Raw genomic sequence first — 25,093 nt, forward strand, 5'->3', positions numbered from 1 at the left:
CTGCCAAGACTTTTTCGCAGGATGGAGGTGGAAGGGATTCCGGTCATCCTTGTGACTCTGGACTGGCCTTGCCGAGCTTGGTACGCCGACCTGGTTAGGCTAGTTGCGGACGTTCCTTGGAGACTTCCTCTCAGGAAGGATCTACTGTCTCTCAAGGGCCGATCTTCCATCCTGCTTTACAGTCGCTGGCTTTGACGGCTTGGCTGTTGAAAGCCAGGTGCTGAAGGACAGGGGATTATCTGCTTCAGTGATTCCCACTCTGCTTAATGCGAGAAAAGCGACTTCTAGAAGGATCCATCATCCTACGTGGAAGTCGTATATTGCGAGGTGTAAGGCTCTTGGGGTTCCTCCTTGCTCTTACTCGTGGCTCGGATCTTGGCCTTCAACAGGGAGTTGATCAAAAATTGGTCTTGATTACTATCAAGGGTCAGATTTTGGCCTTGGCAATTTTCTTCCAGAGGCCATTAGCCACCCATTCCCTGGTGTTTAACTTTGTCCAGAGGGTGCGACACTTGGCTCCTCCTGTGCGACCTATGTTGCCACCATTTTTAATTTGGTGCTTTCAGTTGTCCAGAATCCTCCCTTTGAAAATATTCTGGAGATTCCTCTGCTTACCTTACCTTATCCCAGAAGGTGGCTTTTTTGGTGGCTATTACTTCTGCGCGCAGGGTGTCGGAACTGGCGGCGTTGTCCTGTCGTTATCCCCATCTGGTGGTTCAAAGGGATAAAGTGGTGCTTCGTCCAGATCCGTCCGTCCGTCCGTCCTTCCGAAATTTCCAGTTTCCACTTAAATGAGGACATTGTGTTGCTTTCCTTGTGTCCCAAGTCTAAGCATCCTAAGGAATTTGTGCTGCATACTTTGGATGTGGTTCGGGCAATCTGTGTACTTGGCGACTACTGAGTCTTTTCGAAAGTCAGATTCGCTCTTTTTGTTCTCAGGGATGGACCAAAGAAAGGGCCGCATGCGTCTGCTGCAACTATTTCTAGATGGATCAGACAGACGGGTTGTGCAGGCTTATTAAATTAAGGGCCAGGTTCTACCTTTCCCTGTTAAGGCACACTCTTTTCTGGCTTTTTGCCATCGGGCATCTGTGGTTCAGGTTTGCAAGGCGGCTACCTGGTCGTCTGTTCATACCTTCACAACATTTTATAAAGTGGATGTGCTGGCATCTGCGGATGCCTCTTTAGACCGCAAATGTTTTGCAGGCTGCTGTTTAAGGGTTTTAGTCTCCCTTGATGGTGTTTTTAAGGTTTTTTTTCAGGTGGGTCTCTTCTTGTTGTTCCGAGTCCTATGTTGGCTGTGGTTCGGCCTTGGGGAATTATTTTCTGCTGTTCCCACCCCTCATCTTTAAGGCACTGCTTTGGGATGTCCCTAGTGTTATGAAGAACAGAGACTGCGTCCGTCACGATAGAGAAAATTGGATTTGTCTTACAGTAAAATCCTTTTCTCTGAAGTTCATTGACGGACTCACGACCCGCCCCTCTATTTTAAGTTGGGTTGGTATTGTTTTCTCTGACATTGCTTTGATACAAAACTGACATCCTATAGCAGAGAGAGGGACTATACATCATGGGACTGCCCATAGGCGTAGCCAGAACTTTTTTTTTTTTTTTTTCCCTAGTGTCCTACTCCTGTAGGGGGCTGCATAACCCTACTGTTATAAAGAGCAGAGACTGCGTTCGTCAATGAACTTCAGAGAAAAGGGATTTTACAGTAAGACAAAAATCCCAATTTTTCTTCTGAAGGCTGCGAAGGGCAAGGAACCTCGTCATAGACATAGGCCCTCCTTCTCATAAGTTTTTTTTTTTGTTCCTCAGGGTCGACTAACAAGTGCTCTTCTAGAGGATCCAAATGAACCTGGTCTGGCAAGCCAAGAGCGAGCTTTTCCAGACCCAGGGACAAGGCTCCTTCAGCATGAAGGTGTGCCCTCATCCGTATCTGGGGTGGGGAGACGTCTTTGTTAGTTTCTCGTATCATGGACTTCCCTGGTACTAGACAAGTGGGTCCACCAAGTCATTCATGCCGGCTACAAGGTCGCGTTTTACCCTTGTCCCCCCCCCCCCCCGGCAAGGTTCTTTCCTTCCAACTTGCGCTTGTCCCCGGACCATTTACATGGTCTGTTTGGGGCATTACAAGACCTGTTGCTTCAAAGGGGTGATTATCCCTGTTCCGACTTTGGAACGTTTTCAGGGTTTTTACTCAAACCGGTTTACAGTTCCCAGGAAGGAAGGCAAGGTGTGTCCAACTCTGGACCTCAAGGCGCTGAACTGCTTTGTGCTGGTGCAGAAGTTCGATGGAATCCATTTGCATGGTGGTGGCATTCCTGCATCAGGGTGATTTTCTTGCCTCTATCGACATAAAGGATGCTTACCTTCACATTCCAATATGTGATGGTCACCAGTGCTTACTCCGCTTTGCCTTGGGAGAGGAGCATTATCCGTTTGTGGTGTTACCCTTTGGTCTCGCCTCTGCTCCTCGGGTCTTCACAAAAGTGGTGTTAGACCCGGTGTTAGCATTGTGACGCCAACGGGGGATCATGGTACTGGGCTACTTGGACAACCTCCTTCTGCGAGTAGAGTCCCCTACTGCTCTGGGTGAAAAACCTGGAAATCGGCATACGAACCCTGAGGGAGTTCGGCTGGATTCTGAATTTTCAGAAGTCTGCTCTTGTTCCTTCCACAAAGCTAGACTATCTGGGTCTGACTCTGGACTCGCCTTAGCCAGAGTGCTCCAGAAATTGCAGGCTGCGATTTTGTCTCCTGCTTTCCAGCAGATGGTCATCCCTCCGGACTTGCATGCGGATGCTGGGCCTGATGATGGCTACCTTTCGAGGCAGTTCTGTTTGCACAGTTCCATACGAGGTCCCTGCAAAGGGAGATTCTGGCCAAATGGGGCAAGACTCCGCAGTCTCTGGACAATCCGATCTGGCTGAGCCGGAGAACGAGGGAGTCCTTGATGTGGTGGTTTCGTGCTTTGGCTGGGCAAATCCTTCCTCCCTAGTATTGGACAGTGGTCACCACAAATGCCAGCCTGTCCGGCTGGGGAGGTGTCCTCGGCAAAAATTCTGCTCAAGGGATCTGGACACTGGAAGGGTCCAGACTACCGATCAATGTCTTGGAACCCGAAGCGATCAGACTGTGCCTGGAACATTGGACGGATCGTCTTCAGGGATGTCCAGTGCACAGGCCGTGGCTTATGTCAGTCATCAAGGGGACACAAAAAGTGTCCTAGTGGCTCTGGAGGTAGCCAACATTCTAAGGTAGGCAAAATGGTTAGTTCCAGTCCTCTTACGTACACATTCCCGGGGTGGAAAACTGGCAGGCGGATTACCTAAGTCGGCAGGCGCTGGATCAAAGGGGAGTGGTCCCTTCATCCGGCGGTGTTTCATCAGTTGTGTCTCCGGTGGGGCTTCCCCGAGGTGGATCTGTTGGCATCTCGGCTCAACAGAAAGGTGCAGAGGTTTGTGGCTCGGTCACAGGATCCTCTGGCGGATGCCACAGACGCGCCGGTGGCCCCATGGAGTCAGTATTGTCTGATTAACGCCTTCCCTCCTCTCAAGCTTCTGCCAAGACTTGTATACGCATGATCGAGGCAGAAGGCATTCTGGTCATCTTAGTGGCTTCAGGACTGGCCTTGTCGGGCTTGGTACACCGATCTGGTGCTGCTGGTCGCTGACGTTTCTTGAAAGCTTCCTCTCGGGGAGGATGTGCTGTCCCAAGGACCAATCTTCCATCCTGCTTTACAGTCACTGGCTTTGACGGCTTGGCTGTTTAACAATAGATGCTGATAGAGGTTTATCTGAGTCAGTGATTCCAATGCTGTTAAAAGCTAGGAAATCTACTTCAAGGAACATCTACCATTGTACATAGAAGACGTACATTGCGTGGTGTGAGTCTCTTGGGGTTCATCCTCACTCCTTGGTGGCTGGGATCTTGACTTTCCTTCACCGGGGGGTTGAACAGAAATTGGCCTTAAGTACCATCAAGTACAATCAACCTTTTGCCACACACTCCCTGGTGTGTACCTTTCTTCAGGGTGTCTGACATTTGGTTCCTCCAGTGCAGTCTCTGTTGCCACCTTGGGACCTCAATTTGGTGCTTTTGGTCTTTCAGAAGCCTCTTTGAGAATCTTCGGGAGATTCCCTTGCTTATGCTGTCTCAGAATATGGCTTTTTTGGTGGCCATCACTTCTGCGCACAGGATTTCGGAACTGGTGGCGTTATCCTGTCCACCTTACTTGGTGATTCAGAGATAAGCTGGTTCTTTTCCCTTGTCCATTGTTCCTCCCAAAGGTGGTCTGTGATTTTCATTTGAATGAAGACATTGTGTTGCCTTCCCTGTGTCCCAGGCCGAAACAACCAAAGGAAATTGCTTTGCATGCCTAGGATGTTGCCTGGGCAATTAGGGTGTACCTGGCAGCTATGGAGTTTTTTAGGAAGTCACTCACTATTTGTGCTCACAGATGGTTTGTTTGCTTCCTCTGCGACCATTTCCAGATGGATCAGACAGACTGTGATTCAGGCCGATTTTATCAGGGGTCAGGTTCCTCCTTTCCCTGTCAAGGCGCACTCTACTTGGGCAACTAGTGCCTCCTTGTCCTTCTGTCATCCTGTATTAGTGACGCAGGTTTGCAAGGCGGCCACCTGGTTGTCTGTGCACACTTTCACAAACTTCTTTAAAGTGGATGTGTTGGCATCTCTGGATGCTTTTGGCCACAAGGTTTTGCAGGCTGCTGTTTAGAGGACTTGATCCTCTGACGGTGTATTTTTTTTCTCATGTGGGCTCCAGTTTTGGTTGAGCTCCTGTTGCCTGGTTGGCTACGGTTTAGCCTGGTGAATTTTTTTTTTGCTGTTCCCGCCCCTCATGTTTAACCAATGCTTTGGGAAGTCCCAGAGGTTATGAAGAACAGGAGCTATGTCTGTCAATAAATGAAAGGGAAAATGGGATTTTTGACTTACCGTAAAATCCATTTCTCTGATGTTCATTGACCAAAAGAGCACCCACTTCTCTCTGGAGTTGTAATTCTTCTGACACTGCTTGTAACAAAACGGAGTACCTATAGCAGGGAGAGGGGGTTTACACCCTGGGACAACCCAGAGGCATAGCCAGATTCTTTTTCTGCCTAGTGCCCTACTCCTGTAGGGGGCAGTACAACCCAATGGTTATGAAGATCAGGAGCGGTGTTCGTCAATGAACATCACAGAAATGGATTATACTGTAAGTCAAAAATGCCATTATTTCACACAGTACAGGACACAGACCCTGGACTATAGGCTGGTCAGAAGATTGGACACTGGCAAAGATTTTTGAGGATATGCCCCTTTCCTATATCCCTACCTTACCACTCAGTTTTTGCTAGTGTCTAGAGTGTCTGCAGGTCTGGACCTCTATCTACATCATCACTAATAATTACCCATAGCTTAACCACGTTTATTCATTTATTTATTTTTATCTTCAATTTCTTTAATCAACTCCTCACTGCCTTCTCAAACCACAAACCAAAGTAGTGCATCTGGATCTGCACTGCCTCTGTAAAAATTGGGAGCTGTATTCTGTCTCCATACTTAAGGGATGACCTGTAATGTTGCTTCTGGCACTGGATCCTGCATAGGTGCTCACCTTTTGCACTTGGTGCAATGTGTAGTCAGCTGCAGGGTCCTATTCAGGCCCAGGGAAAAGGTCTATCCCTATGAAACCCAGTCCCTGAAGAGGTATGCCCACTTTAGAGGTATGCCCACTGTGACGGGGCAAAGCCTGGGCTTCATACACAGTCCGGCATCATGGAGAGGTAAAACCTGTATGTTCCTAACCATTCTTGTTGATCACTTGAGCAGCTTTTCAAATTTGGCTCTAAAACTCAACCAAACAGAGCTTTGTCTCAAGTGGATGATCAGGTGTGACCTCACACCACTGGTTGCACAATTTACCACCACTTCCACAATTTACCACCACTTCCACAATTTACCACCACTTCCACTAAGTCTACAACTGGGTTGCTTCTTTCTCCCTTTGGGCAGGCCTACCCTATATTCCGTACCCTACTCCCTGAGCAACCCGTAGTGGATTACCCTCACACTTGGCTATGGCATAGACCGGGCAAAAAGGAGCCATTGCAAAACCGCAGGCAAATATTTGTTTTACCAAGGCCCACACAACACTGTCAGTGAACATTTGTACTTCAACAGCTTCAACACCACTTTCTGCATCCAATTCTATCTCTCTTCTAGGCACACAAGTGGTCCATATGACAAAAGCAGGATTTTCCTGTAACTATGTCATCATTCCTTGCACAAAAAAATGCTCTTATACAGCCATCTTTTCCTGATGCTGTTTCTCTTCCGGAGTTGGATCCTAATATGCCTGCCTTAGATGATGCAAACAGAAGGAAATGAAGAGGATATTGAGGCAGTTTTAAAGGAAGCTGCAAACAATTTTTCTCCCCTAGGTTGCCACTATAGTGAGGAGGGCGCTTCATGCAACAAGCTTACTAACATGAAAAAACACATTGCTACTGTACTAACATGAAAAAACACATTGCTACTGTACAAAGACCTGCTAAAACTTTCAAACATTACCTGCTCATGAATGTGCAGTCTATGGCAAAGTTTACATCTATGTGTTTAGTACATTTGCAGATCCACAAAAACTCTCCACAATCCATTTACCCTTATTTCCTATAGGTCTCCACAATCCATTTACCCTTATTTCCTACAGGTCTTGCCCACATCTATGCAGTTACCTGCAGTTCATTTTTTGGAAAAGTGAAAGGACTTTTTTTTTTTTTTTTTTTTTTTTTACACGGAGCACTGTGCGTTTTTGGCTGCATAGACGATGTAATTACAATTAATGTAATAACAAAAGCATGAAAAAATGCATGTACATGCATTTTTGGTGTTTTCCTGCATGACTACAGATATCACCTCCTAGCAATAGCAATACTTCCCCAAAATTTCAAAAGACATTAAAAACGTGCATACAAAATGTAAAACGCGCTGCAAAAAATATCACTCACACATGCATAGATGTTAACCTAGCCTATGGCAATTGGGGTCACTCCAGAAAGGATGTTTATTTTTATTTATTTACACTCCTTCCAAAATTTTCCTAAACTATATCCTGTGAAAAAGAGTTCACAAATAAGTTGTCTATCCCTGTAGTTGATCCTGCTGTCTCATTCCTAACTTCTTGCTGTGCCATTTGAAGATGTTTCTTTTTTAAAGATTCTGCTGTTAGGAAGTTTGAGATGCTTTTACCTTTTGCAGGTACAGCCCTGCAACCAGCTCTGGCTGCCTTTTCAGTATGCCAAACTGCAGCTAAATGAGCTAGGGCAATAAACAACCAACATGACCCTGTTTTTCAGGATCGCGTTTTTACAGAGCAATTACAGCAGTTACCTTCTGGTGTGCTTTTTATTGTGTGGATGCCCTAGAACATGTCATGAGACATTTCCAGAATGGCTCTAATCTCTATTTACATGTATAGAATCTTAAAGATTAAAAGCCTGGGCAGCTGGAGCTGCCTGAAAAAAGCTCCCCACACGTATGTCTTTTCAAGAAAGACATCCATTTAAGAGAGGCACTTGACCAACTCACCAAAAAATGTCGAGGGAAGGTTTTTACCCCTACACCAGAGGATCCCAACCCCCCCCCCCTTCTTCAGAAGCCACTACTGCCTCAAAATGCTGAGCACCGAATAGCTCTACCTAGGCTTCAACCTCAAAACCTTCAGCCCGCCCTTTTTGGTGCAAGACTTAAAGCTCAGCAAGTCTTCTCCAAAGCCCTTTTTCCATTAAAGAGGTACCCTCCTAGTAGTGGGTGGGGGGGATGTGTGCAACAGTTCCAGCCCCCCCCCCCCCCCCGGGTCACAGACATCCCAATCTTGTGGGTTTAAAAGGGGTAACAATTTGAGTTTACTGTACACCCTCATCACTTTCTTCTATCAGATTTTCAAAATTTCCTGAAGTATCTCTTGTCCCAAGAATTGTTCTAGTACCTCCGCAAGACAAGTTCAAAGTATTCCATTCAAACCTATTTACGGTACTAAAGTTTATTGGGTATTCATCTTGTTCTGGACTTAAAATCCCCCAATAAGGAATTTTGTCCTGATGTATGAGGAAATTCGGACCTATCCCGATTAGCAGAATGTCTGTGTTCACATTTGACAACTTGCTAACTATTGTTAGACCGCGACTGCAAAAAAATGAATATCAACATGAGGATGTATGAGAACCAGCATGAGAAGAAATCCTAAAACCTCTGGAAGAAAAGGGGAAGTGTCATTGTCCGCTGCTAAACGCCCTGCAGCTAAATGTTATGCGGGTATGCTTGCAGATAGTTTACCCTGGATGTGGCATTTTCCTTTTCCTAAATGCAAGTAAACTGTCTGCAACTGAGGCTACATTCTCACTGGCACTAAAGTGCATCCAGCAGGGATCACCACAGCTAAATGCTGGCTGTGAGAACAGCTGCGTCTGCCAGCGACCTGTCATAGTAAACGAGGCCGACGGCTGCACTTGGCTGCTCACAGCTACAGCAGAAATCTGAGGATTCCTGCTGCTACAGTTCACTCTGGCCTTAATCGCCTGTGTGAATGTAGCCTAAATGTTGTTAATCATTATGTATGAATAACATGATTACTTTGCATTGTGTGAGTCCGCTGCTTTAAAGTGCTTTCTAAAGGCAGTTAAACTCAGAAATATAGACATTTGTGTGATTGTAGCCTGACTTGCTACGCAAATACTTCAACGTATGGTGTGTAAGTTAGGTGGGTCTATCACTTTGTAACAATGTTTCAAAACCATTCTAATAACCTATTTTTCACTGAACTTAAGGATATGCATGTCATACTTTTTTTTCTTTATTTATTTTTTTAAAAAACCTTGATGGCATCAATCCACTCAAGGAGTTGGCTGTGACTAAATTTTTAGAATGTAATTTTTGGACTTGGGAGTCTTAGTTCTGACTTCTACCAATTTGAACAGATATTGGTGGCTTTCTCGGTCAGTGGTCTCCAAAGTGTGGCCATTGAGCCGAATGCAGCCCTTTGCTTGCCTTTATCCAGCCCTGGGGGGGCACTATTCTTCCCACTGTCCCCAACAAGGCAGCATTCCTTCCAGTGACACCAACAGTGGGGAACCATTCCTCCCACTACACCCACATTGGGGCATTATTCCTCCCACTAATACCAATGATGAGGCACTATTTCTCCTGACTACAGGCACTATGTAATTTTTTACTCCCACTGACGCTGGGGCATTTTCTACTTCCACTGGCCTCATCGACCCCTCTAAAGTTTGAAGGACTGTAAAAGTTTTGGAGACCCCTGTCCGGTATGGAATTGTATTTATCGCCCTTCTCCATCAGCCTGGCTTCGTACAGCTCAACTGAATATTTAGGCCAATACATTTTCCAGTAACCTAGATAATCTGTTTAATCCTATCTCATTCACGATGGTTAACATTTGTTAAAATATGCCTGTTTGTGACTCTTTTCTATCATGCAGCAAGTAAATTCATCGCCAGTTCTGCCATATATCAATGAAAGTGACCATATCAGGTGCCAAATCCAAAAGTGCAAGTGCTAAATAAATAAATAGTGGTAATAAAATAAATATTAAATATGATAAATAATTGATATAGTGTAAAAAATTCCATCCAATTAAGAAACATTTATAAAAAAACTACATATAAAAATACATCCAGTCCATAAATTCGTAAAGTGCAACAGTATTAATTCCGTGCAGAAAACTTCACCACAAAAAGTGACATAAGGTGCTGAACAAATCTTCTAAAAGTGCTTGTGCTTAAAATGTTCCTTCACCCATTAGTGCAGGGGTGACTCGCCAGAAATCCCAGGGCCTCCAGGACCCAGTTTGCTCTAAAGTTTGTGTCTGGCTCCTTGGATATATATATAGTAGATGGTCTCCCTAGGTTTACAATGGATTGCTATGCACTTGTCCCCTCAATCAGGATATTGTTGCAGTTTCCCAAGAAAAAAGTATAGGATTGCGCAATAACGTTTTTAAAAGCTTTATTGTATACAATATTGGATAGTACACTCACATTTAATTGTGCCAAATGGCACATCCAAAAAGCAGAGAGCAGAATAGTGCGTGAACGCTGCTCGGTAACAGCGTGCGTTCCAACAGCGGGCGGAAATGACGAACCCGAAGTGATCACCGAACCATCCTCAAAGGTGACACAAAATTTAGAGCAAATGGGGTCCTGGTGGTCCTGGGATTTCTGGTGAGTCACCCCCGCACTAATGGGTGAAGGCACATTTTAAGCACAAGCACTTTAACTCCTTTACGGCCACCCGCTCGTCGGGAGGGAAGCCGACGCGTGTGTCAGGTGGCTCCAATTGCCGCCTGACATTCTCGATCGTTCCCCGCTAAGAGAGGACAGTCGGTGGTTGTAAACACAGCCAGCCATCCTTCTCCCTGGGATGATCACAGAGCTCATGTGATCCTGCTATATAGGATCACATGTCTCTATGGTCATCTCAGAAGCCATGTCCCCCCCACAGTTAGAATCCCTCCCCTAGGGTCACATTTAACCCTTGATCACCCACAGGATTAACCCCTTCCCTGCCAATGGCATTATTACAGTAACAGTGCATAGTTTTAGCACTGATTACTGTAGTAATGTCACTGGTACCCCCAAAAGTGTCAAAAATATCAGGAGTCTGATCTGTCCGCCGCAATGTCGCAGTACCGCCAAAAATCGCAGATCGCCGCCATTACTAGTAAAAAAAAATCTTTCCCGTAGTTAGTAGATGCGATAACTTTTGCGCAAACCAATCAAAATACACTTATTACGAATTTTTTTTTTTAACAAAAGTATGTAGCAGAAAACAAATTGGCCTAAAATGTTACATTTTGATTTTTTTTTTGGTTATGTTATATAGCAGAATGTGAAAAATAGTTTTTTTTCAAAATTGTCACTTTTTGTTTTATAGCGCAAAAAATAAAAATTGCAGAGGTGATCAAATACCACCAAAAGAAAGCTCTATTTGTGTTGAAAAAAAGGACGTATTTCGTTTGGGTACAGCGTCGCACGACCGCGCAATTGTCTGTAAAAACAGTGCCGAATCGCAAAATAGGGCCTGGTCAGGAAAGGTGTAAAATCTTCCGGGGCTGAAGTGGTTAAAAAGATTTGTTCAGCACCTTGTCACTTTTTGTGGTGGAGTTTTCTGCACAGAATTAATACTGTTGCACTTTATGAATTTATGGACTGGATGTATTTTTATATGTAGTTTTTTTTATTTGTTTCTTAATTGGATAGTATTTTCTGCTGTATATCAAATATTGATATTTATTACCACCATTTATTTAGCACTTATGGATTCGGCGCCTCATATTGTCACTTTGATTTTTTTTTGGTTACCCAAAATTGATGGCAGCCGCCTCTTTATATCTTAAATAATAAACAAACAGTGTTGCGCCAGAAAAAAATCATAAATCGCAGCAAATGACTGTGATAAAGATGAAAGTAAATAAGCTTTCAAAGTATAAATGACTAAACAAAATCATATATAGTGCAAAATATGTGAATGAAAATGTCCATCAAATTAATCCCAAACTCCAAACAGGTGACACTTCCGTGAATGTGCTTCCCTCACCATATGAAGTGGCCTCTCACCTTGTTTCTAGACCTGAGTATTACAGGTCAATCCAAGCATTTTTCCCTCAATCAGGGGAGATGTTAGTCTATAAACAGGGAGGCTGATCCTGGGTTTCACTTCCAATCACAGGTGGCATACATGAAGAGTAAAGAGAGAGGAAATCTAGTGCTCTCTGCTTATTGAAACAGTAATTTAATGAGTAAAATAGCTGCACTTACATACACGGCACTCAGCAGTGCCTGCTTACAACACAGTTCGTGACAAATCAGGGAGAGATGCAACGTCGGGTATGCAGACTCCGCCCCCTATCTTTATATCCTATTTAACAATTGTTCCACACATCACAGGGAGGCGCCATTTTTTAGTTTTTTTACATACTCTACTATATATCAACCTGAAAGAATTGTATATTCTCAAAAATGGTCAAAAATCCGTAAATGCACAAGGAATATATCAAAATGTACTTTTATCCAGAGGCAGAGACCTGATTCTTGTTTGTACGGCAATTCCTGAAAACATATATATAGGCATATGTTACTTGACTGAAAAAGGAAAATAAGCTTTGCTTTCCGTCTCGCATACAGTGGGTACGGAAAGTATTCAGACCCCCTTAAATTTTTCACTCTTTGTTATATTGCAGCTATTTGCTAAAATCATTTAGGTTCATTCTTCTTCCTCATGAATGTACACATAGGACCATGTGATATTTCAGTTTTTCTTTTTTAATAAATCTGCAACAATGTCAACAATTCTGTGTTTTTCTGTCAGTATGGGGTGCTAAGTATTCAGACCCTTTGCTCAGTATTTAGTAGAAGCCCCCTTTTGATCTAATACAGCCAGGAGTCTTTTTGGGAAAGATGCAACAAGTCTTTCACACCTGGATTTTGGGATCCTCTGCCATTCCTCCTTGCAGATCCTCTCCAGTTCTGTCAGGTTGGATGGTAAACGTTGGTGGACAGCCATTTTTAGGTCTCTCCAGAGATGCTCAATTGGGTTTAAGTCAGGGCTCTGGCTGGGCCATTCAAGAACAGTCACGGAGTTGTTGTGAAGCCACGAATTCATTATTTTAGCTGTGTGCTTAGGGTCATTGTCTTGTTGGAAGGTAAACCTTTGGCCCAGTCTGAGGTCCAGAGCACTCTGGAGAAGGTTTTTGTCCAGGATATCCCTGTACTTGGCCGCATTCATCTTTCCCTCGATTGCAACCAGTCGTCCTGTCCCTGCAGCTGAAAAACACCCCCACAGCATGATGCTGCCACCACCATGCTTCACTGTTGGGGCTGTATTGGACAGGTGATGAGCAGTGCCTGGTTTTCTCCACACATACCCCTTAGAATTAAGGCCAAAAAGTTCTATTTTGGTCTCATAAGACCAGCGAATCTTATTTCTCACCATCTTGGAGTCCTTCAGGTGTTTTTTAGCAAACTCCATGCGGGCTTTCATGTGTCTTACACTGAGGAGAGGCTTCCGTCGGGCCACTCTGCCATAAAGCCCCAACTGGTGGAGGGCTGCAGTGATGGTTGACTTTCTACAACTTTCTCCCATCTCCTGACTGCATCTCTGGAGCTCAGCCACAGTGATCTTTTGGTTCTTCTTTACCTCTCTCACCAAGGCTCTTCTCCCCCGATAGCTCAGTTTGGCCGGACGGCCAGCTCTAGGAAGGGTTCTGGTCGTCCCAAACGTCTTCCATTTGAGGATTATGGAGGTCACTGTGCTCTTAGGAACCTTAAGTGCAGCAGAAATCTTTTTGTAACCTTGGCCAGATCTGTGCCTTGCCACAATTCTGTCTCTGAGCTCTTCAGGCAGTTCCTTTGACCTCATGATTCTCATTTGCTCTGACATGCATTGTGATCTGGAAGGTCTTATATAGACAGGTGTGTGGCTTTCCTAATCAAGTCCAATCAGTATAATCCAACACAGCTGGACTCAAATGAAGGTGTAGAACCATCTCAAGGATGATCAGAAGAAATGGAAAGCACCTGAGTTAAATATGAGTGTCACAGCAAAGGGTCTGAATACTTAGGACCATGTGATATTTCAGTTTTTCTTTTTTAATAAATCTGCAACAATGTCAACAATTCTGTGTTTTTCCGTCAATATGGGGAGCTGTGTGTACATTCATGAGGAAGAAGAATGAACTTAAATGATTTTAGCAAATGGCTGCAATATAACAGAGTGAAAAATTTAAGGGGGTCTGAATACTTTCCGTACCCACTGTAGAACTAAATGCTATTTTTATTTTTTTTTTATTTTTTTGTAGCGTGTTTGGTGTAAAATTTATTTCTCTATCGCTCATTGACAGACGTAGTCTTCTTGATTCTCAAGAGCTGGGTTATGTTGTCTCCGCAGGAGTAGGACTAGGCAGAATGACAAAACGTTCTATCTCCACCCTAGGGGGCAGTCCCTGAGGGTATATCCTCCCTCTCTCTGCTACAGGGAATCAGTTTTTTTCTGTCTAGTCAGGAGTAAGGACCTAAGTTCCTTGCTGGGATCTTTTGGTCCTGGCAAGACTTTTTTTCTTTAAGAAAGACATTTTTTAGGTAGTTTTCTCCAGTGTTTTTTTCCTGTGAGATCTTCAAGCAAAAATGCCGGACTGGGCGACACTTGTGGTCACCCCAGCCGGCCTACGAGCGCGTGCAGACCAGGCATTGCGCTTGGTCGGCCGCGACATATTCAAGTAAGTATGCGGGGCCGGGCGACGGGCTGGATGTGAGATCCAGTGGTCACCCCGGTTTCTGCCTAAAAGCGCGTGCAGACCAGTGCGCTGAGTCGGCCGCGACGGAGTCCCAGTAAAGGGACTGACTTTGCGAGTTAAAAGCTCGCTTGGACGCCAGGACCAGAGAGTCGAGGCGTCCACAAACCCCCACCTCGGTGGAGAGGGTATTATGAAGAGAGGGTGCCTGTCGGTTCGGTATGGTGAGTAAAACGTTCCCTTTTTTCCTCATTTTATGAGGCAGTATATATTATGGGCCCCTCCATATATGGTCAGTATATATCTGACACTTACAAGTCCCCCTTGTTATACAGCATGTGTTTGTGGGAAGTGGACTTGGTTCAAGAGCTAACACTCTACCCAGCAGACTGTAACATTACAGCAAACATAGGAGGTATAATCCTACCTTATGTGCAGTGTATCTCTGTAGATCCATATGTCACCTCTCAGCAGAGTGCAGGTGGATGTGCTGGGAAGACGATATCGGCGGTCCGCCGCCATTTTGCCGTAGACCGAATGCATGTATGTCCTCAGGTCACGCCGGCCGCCATGTTTTTGGAGTCTTATGTCTCTTCTATGGGGGCGGCCATGTTTTGTGAGCCCAGCTTCCTCGTGGAGGGCTGGGAACGCCGGAAGGCGTACACAGGGGGCGGAGCCACGCCTTCTGCCCGGGAAAAAGCAAACAGCTCCTTCCAGTCTGTGTAAGACAGACGCTGGCTGCAGTTTGTTGGAAACTGCACTGCATCGGTTGGTGAGCCTTGGGGGTCCCTCTCTCTCTCTCTGGGATCGAGAAGCAGGTACTCTGAGGGGCGCTATGCGCTAGGGGGAGACACACAAAAAAAAAAAAAAAAAAAAAAGTTTTTTTGTTTATTGCTGGCAAAAGTGTCCTGTATTAACATGGACCCTGCCACTCATGTATCTCCTCCGGATCCCCTCGAGGGGTCTGCGGGATCCTCCAGCACCCCATTGACAATTGAATCTTTGTCAGCCATTATGGAAACTTTTGTGTCCCGGGTGGAAGTGGCTTGTCAGGGACAGGGCGCAAGAAAGCGACCCCCGCCTAACCCCTTATTATCTGAAACCTCGGATTCAGACTCTGAGCCTATTTCTGCAGTTGCAGGTACTTCATCTGGTATTGGTGTCTCGGGTCCTGTCTCTTCAGACAGTGAGGAGGATGTTTCGGCATCTGCCATAGCCCGAGAGGAAGCGTTGGTAAACGCACTCATTGTATCTGTTCAAGAGACTTTAAGGTTACAGGGTATTCCATCAGAAATAGCTGAAACTGAGATCCCTTTTGGGACTAAAAAGCGCATCAAAGTGGCAAAGGTTTTTCCATTGCCCAAATGTTTTGGCAATCCAATCGATGAAGAATGGCGTCTGCCAAAACGCACTTTTAATATTTCCAAACGCATTGACAGGCGTTATCCGTTTGAGGAAACCCTTATTAAGAAATGGACAGAACCACCTGTGGTGGATTCACCAATTGCTAGATTGAATAAAGCCACGGTTATTCCTTTAGAAGACGCTCCGTCTTTTAAAGATCCAGTGGATCGCAAGATAGAAGCTATGTCTCGCACCATGTTTTCCTTGATTGGATCAGCTTTCAGGCCAATAATTGCTATTGGTCTGGTTTCGCAGGCTGTAACTGAATGGACCAAGTGGTTACGCCGGGACTTAGAAGAGGTCCCTCAGGCGGTATCAGATTTGTTGGAACAAATGATACAGGGGTTACAGTTTGTATGTGATGCGGCGTTAGACGCCACTCCATTAATGGCGCGAGCATCAGTCTCAGCAGTGGTTCTCAGGCGTACACTGTGGCTAAAAGGTTGGATAGCCGACCAAGGTTCCAAAAAAGCATTGGCTAATATCCCCTTTTCAGGCGAACGTCTATTTGGAGCCAACTTAGATGAGATCATTAAGGATCTCACCGGTGGAAAAAGCACCTTTTTACCGCAAAATTTTAAAGGTAGAGGAACTCGTCAAAGACGAGGGCCTTCTTTTTCTGCTCACAAGAGGTTTTTTCGTCCAGCGGGTGAAAAAACTAAGTCCTCCAAGGTTCCTACAGGAGGCGTCAGGGGTCGTTGGTCGGGCAAGCAAAAGCCCGCCCCCTCCAGACCTGAAGATAAACCATCCAAAGCCTGAAGGTGCGCCCCCACCCATAACTGGGGTGGGGGGACGTCTTCGCCGGTTCCCGGATCCATGGGGCTCCAGAATCCCGGACAAATGGGTTTGCAAAGTCATAAAGTCAGGGTACAAGATCGAGTTTCGATCTCTCCCACCGGCGCGATTCTTCCCTTCCAATATCCGACTATCTCCGGATCGTCTAGAAGATCTGCGGAGAGCAGTCACAGATCTACTACAACAAGGAGTGGTAGTCCACGTTCCTTGGACAGAACGGTTTCAAGGGTTTTATTCAAACCTGTTTACAATACCCAGGAAAGAGGGCAAAGTGCGTCCAATTCTGGACTTAAGAGCACTCAATTCTTTCGTCAACATAAGAAGATTCAGAATGGAGTCCATTCGCACGGTAGCAGCCTTCCTGCATCCAGGGGATGTCCTAGCGTCCATAGACATCAAGGACGCCTATCTTCACATTCCCATTTTCGCAGGACATCAGCGTTTTCTACGCTTTTCCGTAGAGGAGAACCACTATCAGTTTGTGGCGTTACCTTTCGGTCTCGCCACGGCTCCGCGGGTCTTCACAAAAGTGTTGGCCCCAATGTTGGCACTTCTGCGCCAAAGAGGTATATCGATTCTAGGTTACCTAGACGATCTTCTGCTTCATGCAGAGTCTCCTCAGACCTTGCTACAAAACATAGAAATTACTATGATTTCTTTACAGGAATTCGGGTGGCTGGTGAACCAGCAAAAGTCATTTCTGGTTCCCACCCAGAGGCTCGAATATCGGAGTCTAATTCTAGACACAGTCAGGACAAGAGTGTTTCTTCCGGTAGGGAAACTTCGAAAGATTCAATCAGCAGTCCAGTTGTTACTGTCCAACAGCTGGTCTTCCCTTCGGACTTGCATGAGGGTTCTGGGGTTGATGGTGGCTTCATTCGAAGCAGTCCCATTTGCCCAGTCCCATACCCGAATTCTTCAGCAAGAGATTCTCCTCAGATGGAATCGGAATCCGGAATCCCTGGACAATCAAATACGATTGAGCAAACAGACCAGAGAGTCTCTGGTTTGGTGGCTTCGGTCTCCAATGCTCAGCCAGGGAAAGTCATTTCTGCCAATATATATTAGACGATAGTGACCACGGATGCCAGTCTATCCGGATGGGGAGGAATTCTCGGTCAATTATCTGCCCAGGGACTTTGGTCCCCGGAAGAATCCAGATTACCGATAAATGTATTGGAACTGAGAGCGATCAGACTTTGTCTGATTCACTGGACCGAGCAGCTCCAGGGCAGCCCGGTTCGGATCCAGTCGGACAATGCCACGGCCGTGGCTTATGTCAATCACCAGGGGGGCACCAAGAGTGTCCGAGCGGCCAAAGAAGTGGCTTGCATTCTTCGCTGGGCGGAACGATTTGTTCCAGCAATCTCTGCGGTGTTCATTCCGGGGGTGGAGAATTGGCAGGCAGATTATCTCAGCCGTCAGACCCTGGATCAGGGGGAATGGTCCCTCCATCCAGACGTTTTCCACCAGTTGTGCCTACGGTGGGGCACCCCGGATGTGGATCTGTTGGCATCACGATTCAACAGGAAAGTTCAGAGATTCGTGGCTCGCTCCCGCGATCCTCTAGCAGAAACCGCAGACGCACTGATCGCCCCGTGGGGGCAATACCAGCTAATATATGCCTTCCCTCCTCTCGCGTTACTGCCAAGACTTCTTCGCAGGGTAGAGGAGGAAGGAATCCCAGTAATCCTGGTAGCTCCGGACTGGCCTCGTCGAGCTTGGTACGCCGACATGGTCAGACTGGTGGCGGACGTCCCGTGGAGACTTCCTCTCAGAGAGGATCTACTGTCTCAGGGACCGATCTTCCATCCTGCTTTACGATCGCTGGCTTTAACGGCCTGGCTATTGAGACCCAGGTGCTGAAGGACAAAGGTTTGTCAGCTTCAGTTATTCCTACTCTAGTTGAAGCAAGGAAAGCGACTTCCAGAAAGATTTATCGCACATGGAAGTCCTACATTGCATGGTGTGAACCTTTGGGGTTCCGTCCTCGGTCTTATTCGATTAGTCGAATATTGGCTTTTCTGCAACAAGGGGTTGAGCAGAAACTGGCCTTGAGTACTATCAAGGGTCAGGTCTCAGCATTAGCCATCTTCTTTCAGAAGCCTTTGGCTACTCATTCCTTGGTGCGGAATTTCATCCAGGGGGTGCGACATCTGGCTCCGCCAGTGCACGCGCCGTTACCCCCCTGGGATCTTAATTTAGTGTTGTCGGTTCTTCAGAAACCCCCCTTTGAAGATATTAGGGAGATTCCTCTACCCACGTTGTCCCAGAAGGTGGCCTTCTTGGTGGCTATTACTTCTGCACGCAGGGTGTCAGAACTGGCCGCATTATCTTGTCGTTCACCATATCTGGTGGTTCATAGAGATAAGGTGGTTCTTCGTCCGAATCTATCCTTCCTACCAAAAGTAGTTTCAGAATTTCATCTGAATGAAGAAATTGTATTACCTTCCCTGTGTCCTAAGCCCAGTCATCCTCGGGAATTTGCTTTGCACTCCTTGGATGTGGTCCGGGCGATCAGGGTATACTTGAAAACGACAGACTCGTTTCGCAAGACGGATTCACTTTTTGTGATCCCAGATGGACCCAAAAAGGGGTTGCCTGCATCTGCCGCGACCATTTCCAGATGGATCAGACAGACGGTAGTGCAGGCTTATTCTATTAAGGGTCGGGAGCCCCCGTTCCCTGTTAAGGCGCACTCCACTCGGGCACTTAGTGCGTCATGGGCCTTTCGCCATCAGGCGTCAGTGGTCCAGGTGTGCAAGGCGGCTACCTGGTCGTCGGTGCATACCTTCTCTAAACATTATAAAGTTGATGTAATGGCATCGTCTGATGCCTCGTTTGGCCGCAAGGTTTTGCAGGCCGCAATTTGAGGAGACCAGTGGTCTACCTCGAGGGTTTTTTTCCGTTGGAAAATTTTTCTTTAGTCTCATTCTTTGTTTATAATGAGCCTTTAAAACTTCTAGTTTGGCACCGGTTGGGCCTACTAGATTGGATTTGATTTTGTCAATCCCACCCCTCATTTGTGGCACTGCTTCTGGATGTCCCAGCTCTTGAGAATCAAGAAGACTACGTCTGTCAATGAGCGATAGAGAAAAATGGATTTTTGTAAGAACTTACCGTAAAATCCTTTTCTCTTAAGCTCATTGACAGACGTAGTACCCGCCCCTCTATCATTGAGTTGGGTTGGGTTAAATTCTCTGTACTGCTTTAAACAGAACTGATTCCCTGTAGCAGAGAGAGGGAGGATATACCCTCAGGGACTGCCCCCTAGGGTGGAGCCAGAACGTTTTGTCATTCTGCCTAGTCCTACTCCTGCGGAGACAACATAACCCAGCTCTTGAGAATCAAGAAGACTACGTCTGTCAATGAGCTTAAGAGAAAAGGATTTTACGGTAAGTTCTTACAAAAATCCATTTTTACTGTCTTTAGTCCATTGGGGAGATTTTCCTTCTCATCGTGTCCCATTGCAACAACATAAAGTGAGAAGAAATCCCTTTAAAGAGTAAATTCCTGGTTATCACCAACACTAGATTTCAAATTGGAAGATTTTGCTGGTATAATTTGGAATTATATGGCTTTCTCACTCAGGACCAATACTTTTATACAATATACAGGGAAAAAATGGCCATTAGTGTCCTTTCACATGAGCTTTCCACCTTTGATCATTCGCTGAGCAGGCGGATGACAGGTCTGTCTCCACTCACTGCACAGAGACAGACCTGTCAAAGCCCCGCTCTCCTCTATGGGGAGATCGGAAGAAAACAGACTCTCCGTTTTCATCCAATCCGATCTGCCATACGGAAAGTAGGGTTACCATCCATCTGTATCTCCGAGAAAGGATTGGATAGCAACAGGTGTCGGTGGACATGTCACAGTTGACATCTGCTCCCCCGTAGGGGGAGAATGGAGCGCCCAATCAGGTCCGCCTGAAAAACTGACACAGGCCTGATCTGAAAGCATGTGTGAAAGGGCCCTAACAATCATGTAATCATTGGTGGTCAGTGGTACTTTTAAAGTGCCACACTATAAATTAAACCCGCAAATCATTTGGGGTCAGTGGCCTTTAACTCCTCCCAAACCTTGCCGGGGAACACTGACAAAATGAGATCAGGGGACCCCTTTACAGATAGTGTCACTTTGCCCTGCATGGCCAAGGGGGCTTGTCTCTTTAAATACCTGCAACGATTTGTTATTTTTTTTTATTTTAGATAGACGTGGAAAGAGAGAATTCTTTTGTCAGGTTTTTATTGCTCTCGGTTTGCCCATTTGGGAGATTTTGCTTCCTCTTGTCCCTTTTGGCAACAGGACAAGAAATGAGGGGATGGTTTACCTGGAAATTTGGTAAACCTTCTACATTTAACTGGTGATATTTTCCATCACTTCATGTCCTAAAAGAACGTGAAGGTTAATCTTCCCAATTGGGATACACACTGCAGTAAAAACCTGACAAAGGGTTCTATGCTTTCCCCATCCTGTGAGAACAAATAGAAATTGTCGTGTATTGTCCTTTGATGGAATCCTGTTTTCCAATTTCCTAATCTCCCTCTTAACTGTTTCATATAGGTCACCAAGGAAGAATCTAAAGAAATGTAAATGGGTCTATTTTCTTAAAGTGAAAATAATTATTTGATTTTTTTTTATAGGAGCCCGTGAAGCCAGAGGATGGACGAGAAATGGCAAATCGCATTAATGCTTTTGGATACCTTGAATGCTCGGCCAAGACAAAGGATGGTGTGCGAGAGGTGTTTGAAATGGCAACACGAGCAGCCTTGCAAGTCCGAAAACACAGGAAGAAGCAGCGCTGCTCCATCCTATAAGCAAAGTCCTAGAGCCTTTTGGGAAGACCAAGAGAAGAACAAAGCGAATAGCTGTTTTTGTTGCTGCACCACCTGTCATATGATGCCAGAGACTCCAGCAGCAAAGAGCTATATGCACCATTTGTACTGTAAATGTATGTATTCTTGTTTTTGTTTAATTTGTTTCACACCTAAACATCTATGTCGAGTTTCAGATTTGGGTTTGCGGAAAAGTCTTCGTCAGGAAGCATTGAATGTATATGCAGTGCCTCCTTTCTCCGCTCCTAATCCAAACTCCTGAAAATATCTTTCTGGAGGTGAAAAGCACATAAAGGATTCTGGGAGATTTTTCCGTGCCATATTCTTGATCTCCTTATGATCTACTCAACCTTTCATTAAAATCCCCTTCCAAAATGGCCTCTTTGGGCCTTCGTGTCATTTTGTGCTGTTGGCTTTAAAAGGAACTACATTATTCAGGTTTTCATAAGCCTTGAAGACTGCATTGGTATATGTGTACATGATGTGTAAACAATTCTTCCATAGCACAATATGACCTACAAGCAAGTTGCACTATTCTTTTACTCCATTCATGACTTCTGTATGCCATCACCCTGCACCCTGCTTTTTAGTGATGGTGTTCCACAGCTATGTCATCCTAATGGGAGGTGTGTAACTTATACAGCAGGGCCTAAAATAGAATACCAGAATTTGATTCTAGGGTTCCAAAGTACACAGGTATACTATACCTAGGTATCTTAAAATACAAGAAATTGGCATGTCTCATGCAGTATCTTATTAATGTAGGGGATCCCATTTTAGCTACGAGTAAATACATGTAAGATGATGACTAAATTGCTATATACCCAAGCTTGTGCTAAATTTATAACTTACAATCACTATTTGGGAAATTAAATAAAGCCAGGATTGTGAATGGGTTTAGTTGAACCCTTATGTTGGCATTATCTGTTAAGTGAACTGATGCCAAAGATTGTGTCCTGTTGGCCTTTATTCAGCACTCACTGTAAATTTCCAGCATCATCTATGTAGGATTCACAAATTTCCAGCCTGTTCTGTATAGGATTCACAAACACCCTGTTTGCTGTGTTGGGACAGCTACAGTCTTCCCCCTCATGAACAGTAGTAGGAACTTGGTGCATAAATGCTCTAGGCACAGTGAAGGTTACATGTACATACTTTACAAATGTTTGTAGTAAGAGTCAAGAGATGTTAGACAAAATCTGCATTTTTTTTTACAGTAGTTTCCTTTTACTGCATTCAAGAAACTTTTCACAATAACAATTCAAGTTGTTAGTGATCCTTTTTGCCCTTTTTACACTACTTTCACTGCATATATATTTTATAAGAGTTGGGTCTGTTTTTATTAAGACGGTAACCTTTGTGCTAACAAAATTCTGTTTATAGCAGGTGGAGTTATTCTACGATTGTACAAGTTAATATCACCTCTTAGTGATGGAAAAGATAGGTTAAGAGGCCCTTTAGCGTAAGTGTGGACAAAAGTTAATGGAATTTGAATAGATGGGCAAATGTTTGGTTAAAGGTCTTTGCATGCTTTAGCTGTTTTAACAGGATTGTGCCAAAATCTCACATAGGGCTTCCTGTAGGAAGATTTGGAGGGAAAAAGTGGTAGGGTGATAACACTGACTGACACAATGAAAGAAAGCAGCTCATTGGGTATTTTTTCCTCGTTTGCAGTTTCTTTGCATTAAGGTCAATCCTCTCCATTGCACCTATGTTTTTTTTTTTTTTTTTTGGCAATTGCGTTCGTTCCCCTAGTAAACCAATCAAAATCTTGATTGACATGAATTTTGACTTGAATACCTCCTGTGGTCATTGACACAATCACCGACTGCACAAGGGCATCGTTTTTCTATTGCTGTATTAAAGAAAATAATATATTTGAATGTCTGATTTATTAGAAGACTTGTAGCTTTGTCATATTCAAGCCGTATAGGCTTATCCTGCACAGACACAGTGACACCAACATACTTTGTCTGCCATATTGATGTACCAGCGTCTGTCACTTTCATATTGGAGGGGGTTACATCTTTTCATTTTTTTAATTCCTCAGTCTGTCCTATAAACAATTTTGCTTCTCATTTTCTGCTTCCCTGAACAAAACCTCATCCTTGTACTATTGCTAAATAATGCACACATTATACACCAGCATTTTGATAGATGGAATTACCTTGTTGCAAAACTCACCTGTCTGTGCTTTGTCTACTGAAAGTTTTTTCTTTTCATGCTTTGAAAGAAACTATTCAGATTAGCTTTATCTTGTCGAGACCTTCAGCTTGTGTCCAACACTTTTTGCCTTTTAAAATTCCTTTATACAAATAAAGCTTCTAATTGTAAGATAACTTTTTGTTTATTTGTCTGTCTGTCTGTTTTGTATTCTGTTCTCTGCCTGACTGCCTGTAAAAGATGGATGTCGACACACGTGACTTTTCGAATGTAAAAAGAAAAATAAACCTATGTACAATGAAAAAATAAATGCAAACTGGTATTTTAATTTGTGTGTTTCTTCTTGCTTAGAGGAGGTGAAATCCAAATCACTGGAATTTAAACACAATAGACATGTTAGTCATAGGTAAACTTTTCAGAAATGGCAATTTTTTCTAGGCCATAGCACCAAAAAGCATTTTATTACCCTTAGGACCCTCTCACATCTTTATGTTCTGGTGTATTTTTATGTGCAGTATGTCGTACACACCAGAATGCACAATAGACCAGCACCGTTTTTTGTGATACAGCACACCACAATGCACAGTAGTGCATTAGTTTGCATTGTGAAGATGCATTGGAATACCATACAAAAATTTACATGGCAACATACGTAATGTACATTTCTCTAGCGCTCATCGACAGACGTAGTCCTCGGTGATACACCACCTTCGGGTTATGTTACCTCCGCAGGAGCAGGACTAGACAGGAAATTAAAAAGCTCTGGCCACACCCTAGGGGCAGTCCCAGAGGGTATATCCTCTCTCTCTCTGCCTCAGCAAATCAGTTATTTTCTGTCTAGTTAGGAGTAAGGACCTAGATACCTTGCTGGGATCTTAGGTCCTGGCAAGAAATTTTTTTCTAAAAGGATTTTTGGACAGCTTTTTTTCTCCAGTGTTCCTGTGAGATCTTCAAGCAAGAAAGCTGAACTGGGCGACGGGCTGGATGTTGAGATCCGGTGGTCACCCCAGTTCAGCCTACGAGCGCGTGCAGGCCATAGCTCCGCGCTGAGTCGGCCGCGACAAAGTCCCATTAAAGGACTGAACCCGCGAGTTAAACGTCTCGCTGAAACGCCAAAGACCATGAGTCACGGCGTCTGTATCGGTCGACAGCCCTCCCGCCCCGGTGGAGAGGGGTACTGTCAGGAGTTGGTGCCCGCCTGGTTCCGGTATGGTGAGTAGTATGTTCCCCCTGTTTTCCCTGACGGGTTTTGTGGTGAACGCGGGCCCCTCTCTGTATGGTAAGAAAGAGTTTCTTTCTATCCTATAACATGTCACAAATCCTCCTACTTTGAGTGTGATTTTATGTGTGCAAAAGCCAGGAGGCTTGGTTTGGGAGCTAACAATCTATTGTATACATGTTTTAAAGATGTAATCTGTGGCATTCTGGGAATCTTATGGGTTAAGTATAAGCTACCTACCAGTCAGAAGCCATGGACATGTAGACTGCCTTCCAAGTCAGATCTCCAGCTAATAGCAGGCCTCCCGAACGGCCATGCGGTCCGCCAGGGCCGGTACCGCCAAACACGCCAGATCCCCAGGCAG

General features: G+C 44.9%; 1 protein-coding gene across 1 annotated transcript in view; it reads left to right on the top strand.

The window, feature by feature from the left end:
- RHOC (ras homolog family member C) overlaps positions 1-21,506 on the top strand; it is a 149,940-nt gene extending 128,434 nt beyond the window's left edge. The window contains exon 5 of the mRNA XM_082248430.1: positions 21,156-21,506. Within this exon, the coding sequence (XP_082104556.1) occupies positions 21,156-21,329 (174 nt within the window). The 3' untranslated portion in view covers positions 21,330-21,506. The remainder of the gene's footprint in view (positions 1-21,155) is intronic.
- Positions 21,507-25,093: the final 3,587 nt, after the last annotated feature.

The sequence above is a fragment of the Pelophylax lessonae genome (genome assembly GCF_965119305.1).
Source record: "Pelophylax lessonae genome assembly, chromosome: 2".
Lineage (NCBI taxonomy): Eukaryota > Metazoa > Chordata > Amphibia > Anura > Ranidae > Pelophylax > Pelophylax lessonae.